This window comes from Eucalyptus grandis, chromosome 4, assembly GCF_016545825.1.
Source record: "Eucalyptus grandis isolate ANBG69807.140 chromosome 4, ASM1654582v1, whole genome shotgun sequence".
Lineage (NCBI taxonomy): Eukaryota > Viridiplantae > Streptophyta > Magnoliopsida > Myrtales > Myrtaceae > Eucalyptus > Eucalyptus grandis.
In genome coordinates, this window is record NC_052615.1 from 19,362,473 (window position 1) to 19,373,162 (window position 10,690).

The window sequence follows — 10,690 nt, forward strand, 5'->3', positions numbered from 1 at the left end:
GGCTTTTGAACTCTTACCGGGTCGGCATCCTCGATTATCTCTTCTTCCAGATTGTGACTTGCACTTTGTGGGGCGGGAGATGCTGAATGACGTGGAGGAGAGCGAATCGGACTTTGTCGCCGACTTGGTAAGTCTTCTTCCTCGTGAGATCGAAATGAGTCGGTCCCTTCTTCATTCTTTGTGGTCCCCTCGTTTGCGATTCTAGATGATTTCCTCGAAGACGACATCTTTCTTTGTCTATTTGAGGATTCCTTCACTTGCTTTCCCAAGAAAAATGACCACTTTTCGACGATGAACAAAGAGTAGAAACAAAGATCGAGAGGAGAGTGCTTTTTAGGGTTTTGAAAATTGGGGAAAGGAAAAAACTGTATATATATAACTCAGTTTTTGAAAAGGAAGTTCAATCGGTGCAAGGAAAGTGAACGATTACTTCTTTTCAAAATCGATAACTGCCAAAATTATTAAACAAAAGATCGTACCTTTTCGAGTTAATTATAACTAAATGACAATTAGTACCTTTTAGATGAAATACAACTTACAGTCTTTAGCCACGAATGTCTGAGTCTCAGGACTTAGAGTCTAGGAGATCAGAGTTTTAGAGTTGGTGAGTCTCTAGACTTTAACTTCTTCAAGCTTCAAAATGTTGAGTCTTGAGCGGATAAAGTCAAACTGATTCTTCTCCAAAGGCTTTGTGAATATGTCCGCTAGTTGACTTTTTGGATCAACAAATTGAATCGAGATTTCTCCATTTTGAATATGATCTCTAATAAAGTGATGTCGAATCTCAATATGCTTTGCTCTTGAATGAAGGATTGGATTTTTGGTGAGATTTATAGCACCGGTGTTGTCACATCTGATTTCGTGCATGAGTCTTCAATGCCAAAGTCTTGTAGCTGTTGTTTTATCCGTAGAATTTGCGAACAGCTTCCAAGAGCTACATACTCGCTTCGTCGTTGAAAGAGCTACAGTGCTTTGCTTCCTCGAAAACCAAGACACCGTTCTGTTTCCAAGTAGTTGACAAGTTCCAGAAGTGCTCTTTCTATCGACTCTGCAACCGGCAAGATCTGCATCTGAGTATCCTAGAAGATTAAAGTCTCCCTCTTTGGATACCAAAGACCGATGCTTGAAGATGAAGCAACGTATTTGATAATTCGTTTCACGGCAATGAGATGTGATTCTCTAGGATCTGATTGAAACCTAGCACGAGATACAAACACTAAACAAAATATCAGGTCTAGAAGCGGTAAGATAAAGAAGTGAACCGATCATGCTCCTGTACAGCTTTTGATCTACTTTCTTCCCTTCTTCATCCTTGTCTATCTTCGAGAACATGACATTGGTATGTCGATCTTTTGCATTTTTCCAATCCAAACCTTTTGACAAGATCATTCGCATATTTTTCTTGATGGATGAAAGTTCATTCCTTCATTTGTTTCACTTGGAGTCCAAGAAAGAATGTTAACTCTCCCATCATACTCATTTCAAATTCATCCCGCATAGACTTAGAAAATTTCTTGCAAAGACTTTCATTAGAGGATCCAAAAATAATGTCATCAACATATATTTGAACAAGTAAAAAGTTTTTGTTTTCCTTTTTGATAAACAAAGTAATATCTACTTTACCTTTGACAAAACCATTTTGTAATAAAAACTTACTTAGTCTGTCGTACCAAGCTCAAGGTGCTTGCTTTAGACCATACAGCCTTTTTCCCCAAGACCGAGTCCGCTTCTTTGGGTCTTCAAATCCAGGCGGTTTGTTCCACATAAACTTCCTCATGGATAAATCCATTTAGGAAAGCACTTTTGACGTCCATTTGGAATAACCTGAAATTTTTGTAACAAGCAAACGCAAGTAATAGACGAATAGCTTCTAACCTTGCAACGGGTGCGTAAGTCTCGTCATAGTCTATTCCTTCTTCTTGTGTATACCCTTTGGCCACGAGTCTTGCTTTGTTTCGTACGACTTTTCCTTTTTCGTTCATTTTGTTCCTGAATACCCATTTGGTTCCAATAGTTTTTACCTTTTGGTTTAGATGTCAATTCCCGGACATCATTGATGTTGAACCTGTCTAAGCTCTTCTTGCATAGCTTCGATCCAGCTTTCATCGATAAAGCTTCTTCTATGCTTTTTGGTTCAATTTCAGAGATGAGAGCCACAGCACTAGATTCTTCATGCCTTTTTGATCGGTGCGGATTCCTTCATTAAGTTCGCCAATAATAAGATCTTTGGGATGACCTGGATTTGTGCTTCCAATTACCCTGTTGATGATCTCTTTCTTTATTTGATTCTCCATGAGCGTCTTGATGATGGACTTCCCGTAATCCGAGATGCTTCTTGAGATGTAGACATTTGAAAATCTAGAGCGGATTCGTCTCTTCATACCGAGTCCGGCTGGATTCTTCTTGCACCGAGTCTTGGAATTTGACATTCATTGATTCTTCCACGACCGGCTTTTTTTTTTTGTTGTAGACTCGTAGGCTTTGCTTGATGTAGAATATCCAAGGAAGATGCCTTCATCCGATCTTTCTTCAAACTTACCAACTCGATCATTTGCATTTTTCAAAATAAAGCATTTGCAACCGAACACATAAAAGTATGAAACAATAGGCTTCTTACCTTTGAACAATTCATAGGGGTTTTATCAAGAATAGGTCTTAGAAAGACTCTATTTATAATATAGCAAGCAGCTGAAACACTTCAGCCCAAAATCGTGAAGAAATTTTACTTTCAATTAAAAGTGTTCTAGCCATTTCTTGAAGAGATCTATTCTTTCTTTCCACAACTCCATTTTGCTCGAGTATACGGAGAGGAAAACATGTGATTAACACAGATTTATCACAAAATCTCGTAAAATCTTGATTTTCAAATTCACTTCCATGATCTGTTCTTATACTAGAAATAGCACATCCTTTTTCATTTTGAACCTTTTTAGCAAACTTTTCAAAGTACGAAAAGGTTTCTGATTTATTTGCAAGAAAATATACCTGTGTAAAACGAGAGTAATCATCTACAATTACTAGACAATATTTCTTACCTCCAATGCTCGGGTTCTTGTTGGTCCGAAGAGATCCATATGAAGCAACCGTATTACATGATTAGTAGATACATGATTTATTTGCTTAAATGAATTTCTTACCGCTTTCCCTGAATGCATGGAGTGCATAAGTCGACTTTTGGTATGGCGGTTTAGGTAGACCTCGAACAAGCTGCTTTGAAGAGATTTTGGCTAATTGCTTCTTGTTGATATGGCCAAGTTTTCCGTGCCATAGAATTGCTTCATCTTGAATTGAGATTAAGCATTGTTCTTCATTTGGCTTTACATCAAGGAGGTAGATGTTTCCATGCCTTCGACCCATGAATGACTCGAGTCGAATCTTTGCTAATTCAGAACATATGCCTTCTTGAAAGAAGATCTTGTAACAGTATCACACAATTGGCTAATGCTTGAGTAGATTGTAGTTGAGTCCTTCCACTAGAGAGACATTGCTTATTGTGAGATTTCCAATTTTCGCAATTCCGAATCCCACAATACTTCCTTTGCTATTTCCTCCGAATGAAACTTTTCCACCATTTACTTTAATAAGCTTTATGAAACATTTTGAGTCTCGTCATGTGTCTTGAGCATCCGCTGTCAAGATACCACTTTACCTTCTTTTTGACAGAGACCCGCATTCAAAAAGAGTCTCAAGCTTTCTTTGGTACCCAAATTTTCTTGGGTCCTTTCGTGTTAGTAGGATGAGCATTATTAGGCCATACTCTCTTAACAAGCTTCCAAACCATAGGACACTCTTTTTCAAAATGATCCCGATTACACTTAGAACACCTTAAAGCATTTCGACCTACGGTGCTTTACAAAACTCTTTTGAAATGATTTTTATAAGCCTCTCTCGATGGTCTTTTCTTAATTCTTTCTTTTACTTTCGGAAAATCAATCAAAGGGATTGTTTCAGCTGTCATACCTAGACCCGACTTATTAAAGTAAGGTCTTTGGATTGAAAGGACTTTTTCAAGTTTTTCGACCCTATTGAAAATTTCTTTGAAATATTTGATAAATCAGTTTTTAAGAAAGCATTTTCTTTTGAAAGATTGTCTTCACTTTCTTTAAGAGTAGAAACATTCAAGTCTAAATTTTTTACCTTTTCTTCTAAAATGTTTTCCTTTTGTTTTAAAACTGAGTTTTCCTTTTAAGTTCGGAAATCCTTTTAAGAGAAGTCTTAAGACTAAAACATAACTCATCAATATATTTAGAGACTTTGACAGGGATTTTATAATCACTTACCTCAAATTCACCGTCCGAGTCCGATCCAGTCCGAGTCCGATGCGCCATTAGACACGGGTTGGCATATTCCTCATCACTCTCTTCACACTCGTATCGCTCCAGTGTTTCGGCTTTAAGAGCTTTTCGAAATTTCTCAGCTTTTCCTCTTTTCTTTTCGTAAGAGGACAAAGTTGGGTCCGATGTGTCCCTTCTTTTTACATTCGAAGCAAACTACTTCTTTGTTTGGTTCCTCATCATCAACAGACTTGGTCTGGCTGTCTCGAGAACTTTGTTTCTTTGGGATGAACCTTCGCCTTTTCTATTCAGTTTTCTGAATCTTCTTATCATGAGGGCGAGCTCCTCATCATCCATATCATCTTCGAATCTGCATCATCGAATCATCATTTGATTTTAGTGCAATAGATTTCTTACCTCTTGGATCTTCGTCTTCATTAATTCGTTCCACTTCGTAAGACCGAAGAGTTCCAATCGCCCGTCTGAGATAATGGCATGATTCTTTGCGTCTCTCTTATTGAAGTCTTTATATGATTCCAATCCTTGGAGAGTCCACGAAGAAGCTTGTTCACCTTCATGGGATCAGAAATTTTTGTCCTTGGTTCTCAAGACCATTGACAATATCGTAAAACGACTAAACATGTCGTTATAGATTCTCCTGGTTTCATTTTGAAGGATTCATATTGACCAAGAAGAATGTTAATTCTGGTCTCCTTCACTCGTCGTCCTTCATAAGTGATATGTAACCTGTCCCAGACTTCTTTTTTGTGACACAAGAAGATATTCTGTTATATTCAGTTGGTGACAAAGCACAATATAAGGAATAAATTGCTTTAGCATCGAGTGCTTGTCTCTTGTTTATTTCTTCTTGAGACATTCCGCTGGTTTCAGTTTCTTTCCCTCTTTCGGTGATTGATGCAGCAGCAGGAGTGATTCCTTTTTCCACTACGTCCCATTCGAGAGGATCCTTTGATCGTAGGAAAGCTTTCATCTTGTTCTTCCGATGTTGTAATCCTTTCCATCGAAGTAGGGAGGTCTGGGTATTGCTTTGCCCCTCCATCAGCCCGGTGCTAGCATACTAGCCATGGATCTTTTACTCGAAGTAAAACACTTCAAACAAAGTAAGAACACGGGCTCGATACCAATTGAGATAGCTAGTACGAGTACCTAGAGGGGGTGAATAGGTATACAAAAATTTCTCGAAGCTTGCACGATATTTAAACAATTAGAGAATTTGCAACAGTTAAAAATTCAATCGCAAGACTGAGTAAGGGAAAGAGAGAATTGAACACTCGGTTTATAGTGGTTCGGCTTGATTCAAGCCTACGTCCACTCTTCGCACCGACACCGATTGGCTGGATTCCACTATAATCAAAGAGTTGTTACGAGTGTTGATCTTCCTTGATTTCTAGGTGTAGATGATCTACCACACTCACTCAAGGCGTCACCAAGTATAAACACTCTCGTATACAATTTCGCTCGTCTCAACTAACAATCAAGGATCTTCAGACTCTGGAATTTTTCTATCGATCACACACTTAAAACAACTAGAACGTCTTCCTTTTATACTCCTTCATGCCATCATAGCCATTGGCACTTACCAAAGGAATTCCTCCAATCTACCCGTTGGACGGAATCAATCAAGAAGATCATCCGAGCTATTTAAGGAATCGATGATAGCCCATCAATCCCGTTCGCCCATACAATCAGGATCTCGGTTTCCAAGAATAGAATAATCCAAGATTATTTCGTCGACCATTGATCTTCAATCGATCTTAGATAAGAATTAAAGAATCCGAAATGATTATCCAACCAAAGAATCTATTCCGATGATAGGATCAAATCCTCAACCATAAACCTCGACTTTGGATTTCCTTCAACACCGGATTAGAAAGATCGTCGTGAGAATAATTTTGAGTCTTGAGTCTTGAGTCTTGAGTCTTGAGTCTTGAGATAACAAAGTCTTGAGACTATAAATTCTTGAGACTTTAACTATCGATATCCAGACTTAGACTGATAGAAATGTTTTGTCAGCTTCAAAATATTCTGGAAAGATTTCTCCAACAACATCCGATGTCATTGCATTGCAAATGTTTTTATCGAAATAATATGAGATGATATTGTTGCCGTTGGACCCTCAGGTCAATGATGCCCCGGAAGTCGGGATGCCCATAAGGATCGTAGGGGTTGATACCTTTGGATATCTGGGGTCCGCAGAGCCTCAGAGGTACCCCGGGAGTGTCAGGATGCCTGGTGGTATATCGGTACGTAATTCCGGGGGATGCTCAGTGGTATGTCGATACATAATTCCGAAGGGTAGGGGTAACCACTTTCATGGCAAGCCCTGGCGATTCCTCGTGGTGCCAAGTGAGATGCGAGATGCCCGAAAGTGTAACGTAATACACTCTAGATGCCCGGTGGCCCAATGGCATAATGTCGGAGGACTTCGTGATGCCAGGTTGGGTGCGAATGCCCGGAGGGACACAAACATTGGTCCTCTAGGAGGTGAAGCCTTTTGAATATTAAAACTTATGACTCTACTAAGTGTGTGTGTGGTCTAGTTATAGGACTAAATTGTATGGCATGGAGTGGGACGTGTTATAACAGTTTGGACCTATAATCGGGACTCGTGTAACTAAAAATGGTGCATCTTGGTTTCGAAACTACATTTGCTATCACTTTGAAAAGTTCTATTGATTTGATGCATACGCATTCCTTTGGTTATATGTTTTTCTCTATCTTGCATGAAATTAGATTATGATGGTTATGCACGATATAGTTTAGTGGATCTATTACTGCTGGATGGTTGTACTCACCCATTTTGGGGACTAACATTTCAGACTAGACAAGATGTCTCTGCTGCTCGCGCCTCCCTATACTTTCTATGGGATCCCTATCGATTTGCGGTGGGAACAGTCGAAGTATCATGACTACGAATCGCTTGGACTCACATTCATCCTGGTGAGGGTGATATTGACTATCGACACTAGCCTACCCTCGGGTCCCGTTCATCAGGAGTTCGTCGTCTTCTATGTCCAAAGGGATAGACGTACTTCAGGGCTGCTACTACCACCGCCAACAAACGGATCGGACAGATGGGTGTGATCGTGAGCTAGGGTCAGCAAAGGCAAGATTTTTGGACGCCGACACTGACTGATGGACTTATGTATATGACTGTTGGGAAAAAGAAAGTCGGGTATCTTTTGATATGTAGCCTGGTATAGAAAACCGCGGCATTTTTGGTGTACCAACTGAATGATGTCCATCGAGTTTATGTAAATAAAAGTGTCTGGCTTTTACCTATAAAAATGTTTAGTTGGTGTGCATTGTTTTTAAATAGGGAAGGGAGTTGTTGGATACGCTTTCGCCATATTTCTACGCAGGGACCTATGGAAATGATATAAACCCCCAGGATTCATGGACTTATTAAATTTCTATGGTATCAAAGTAATAGACTATCAGGTCAAGAGAAAGCAAAGGTAGCTGTGGCAACCCTAACAGATCATGGGCCATTTAGGGGGTTCCACACTGTCGTCGCTCGTCGTCACCCGTTGCAGCTCTGCCGCTTGTCCCTTGTTGTTTCAACCCAAGCCGACCTCCGTTCCAGCTCTCTCAGCCCAAGAATAGAACCGAGAAGCCCTTAGCCCAGCCATGAATGTTAGGCCCATTTTGGGCCGCTTCCGGGCCTTGTTTGGCATCACCGCAAGGTAGTTTGTCGCCCGCCTCCATATCACCGTCATCGTGGACTCACCAAATCGCAAAATCTATGAGTTTACTCACTAAAATCTACTTAGGGGGTTAATGATACTTAAGAGGTGATTAGATTATGCTAATTAAGAATTAGGTGATAGTTAGCAATTTAATTATTCGATTTTGCATGTTAGGTGGTTAGAATAGTATAATTAGAGACTAGATAAGTTGTATTATTTATCTAAATTGGTTTGAAAAATTTTCGGGCCCATTTCGATATTTAATTAGGCATTTCCGACCTAAGTTTCTATTTTTGGTAATTAATTGCATTTATTTAATTATTTTTGATAATTATTTAATTATTTATTATTTTTCGGAAATTATACCAGGATAGTCGATGACCGAAATTTCGTGCTAATTTCAATGGTGCACTTGGTTTATTTAATTGAATACTATATTGTGCAAATTGAGTGGTGATTGTAATTTTGGGCATTTATCCCAAAATTGAGTAATTTTGGTATTTAATCAGAAAATACCCGAGCATTGGTTTTTTAACGCCAAAAATGTTTTTAGACACTATATTAAATAGTGAGATTTTTTAAAAGAAAGATATAGCATTTTGGCTCAGACCGACTGTGTACCTACACACGATTATTTTTATCAGGTATTTTTAATACGATGAAATTAGGCTAAGTTCAATATTTAATTGAGGAATTGGATTGCAAAGCACAAAATCCTTGGTCGAGTTTGATTTATCGTGTTTCAGCTTGTGTGAGCATTATGATACGTCAGCTTGTAAAAGCAGTATACTATATCAGCTTATGAGAGCTTGATATGTCAACTTGTGAGAACAATATACCTTATCAACTTGTGTGAGCAATGATTTTTTATCAGCTTCTGCGAGCAACGATCCGTATATCAGCTTGTGCAAGCTACTATCTATCTATATCAGCTTGTGCGAGCTAATATCTATCCATTTCAGCTTGTGTGAGCATTGATCATGTAGATCGTATCGAATAGATAGTATTTTATTGATAGATAGTATCGATTGGATCGGATGGTCAATGGTATTGAATGATCGATTGGATGAAATTAATTGGTTGAGATTATAAATTGTACTGACGTGCAGGAGAGAATTGAGGTAAGGTAAGTCTTATGACTTGTGTGTATAGTTGCATCTAGGCGTATTTCCCTCCTAGTCGGAGTTTATGGGGTGAACTTGCTGAGACATTGTCTCACCCCGTCTTGAGCATGACCTTTTCAGGTCCTTAGATGGCGGTAACACCTGAGCGTTCTAGCCAGCCCAAGAGGGTGATCGAATAGGTTACTGAGATTCCTCTTCCCGGGGGCCAAGGAGCCTTGGTCTATGAACTCGTAAGGACCATTGTCTGGGTCGATGCAGGTCTACCTCTGAGGGTACCCCATCAATTCAAGGCATGGTATCGTTGCAGGCAAAATGGACCCAGAGAAGGTCCCCTACAAGATTCTGAGGTACCAATGTCAGTGTTAGAGATTGCTTTTGGCGAGGGTATAGCTGACCCTCCTAGTGGTTCAGTGGTGGACTCAAGTCTCTAGAAGAGTTCGAAGTTTTCAATTGGGGATTCGTGCACCTAGAGGACTAGTAGACTTTTCTGCTTAAGTAGACTTTTGTCTGTAGATTAGTATTGTATATAAACTAGTCGGTTGTGTATAAAAGTGTGGTTTGGTTGTGAATTGTGTTTCTGCCTTTCTATCCCATCTTTGTGTTGTCTTGAGATTTATTTATACGCTTCCGCATGCGCATTAAAATGAATGGATTGGCGATGCGTCCTGGGACGTCGCAAATTTAATCGACCACCAAGGGATGGGCACGCGCTCAAGGATCAGGGCTTGATAACCAGGTCTTTCATATACTAAGATAGTGCCACTTTGTAAGTTTGACACTTGTTTCATTTGTCTGAACAGCCTCATATAGCACCAAGAAGTTTCATGGGAGTTGAAGACTATTTGGATGATGATAATAGCAGGCCATACTATTATCACAAGGGGAAGAAGTCCAGGACTCCTAATAAGCATGTGTCTTTCAAACAGCGCACCATGGCCTACATGGAGCCATTCGTGCTAGATGTTTTCATCTCCAAGCGCTTCATCTCGACTTCCCTCGCTCCCAGGATCGCGTGCAAGCAAGTCGCTATTGTGGGTGCCAATTCTAAGGACATCAAAGCCGTAGTCAAGTCACGATCGGACATACAACCATGTCGGGCTGTAGGCTGGATTTTGGCGGACTAGGTGAGGGAAGCCAATGTGTACACTGCTTCCTATACTCCAGGAGAGAGGGAAAAGTTTGAAGGAAAAATCAGGACAGTAGTTCAGTCTCTGATTGACATAGATATTAAAAATTATCTTGACTGATTTTCCCTCCTTGAGTATGATCTTCTTTATGTGAACCACTCCTAATAGCAATATACTGACATCTTTGACATTGTTTTGAGAATACGCAGGATGTAGTGTTGGTTCTTTTGTTGTTTATATATCCATAATAGTGACTGTTTGTTTGACAGTAGCGGAGCCGGACTTTGTTTTGACTTTGTCGAAACTTTTACCTTGTTATCGGATGAGCATAGTGATAAGTATCATAGCTTCATACATATATATCTCCAACTTTATATCATGTCAATGTTGATTCCAGCTTTTGAAACATGATGGACGTCCATGCCAGGATGGTTAGTTTCACACGTCCTTCTTTT

General features: G+C 39.6%; 1 protein-coding gene across 1 annotated transcript; it reads left to right on the plus strand.

Moving 5' to 3' along the window:
• The first annotated feature begins 6,388 nt into the window (after nucleotides 1-6,388).
• LOC120292538 lies at nucleotides 6,389-10,232 on the plus strand. The gene is made up of 2 exons (XM_039310783.1): nucleotides 6,389-6,538; nucleotides 9,909-10,232. The coding sequence occupies exons 1-2, from the start codon at nucleotides 6,389-6,391 to the stop codon at nucleotides 10,230-10,232; spliced, it is 474 nt and encodes a 157-aa protein (XP_039166717.1).
• The last annotated feature ends 458 nt before the right edge of the window (nucleotides 10,233-10,690 follow it).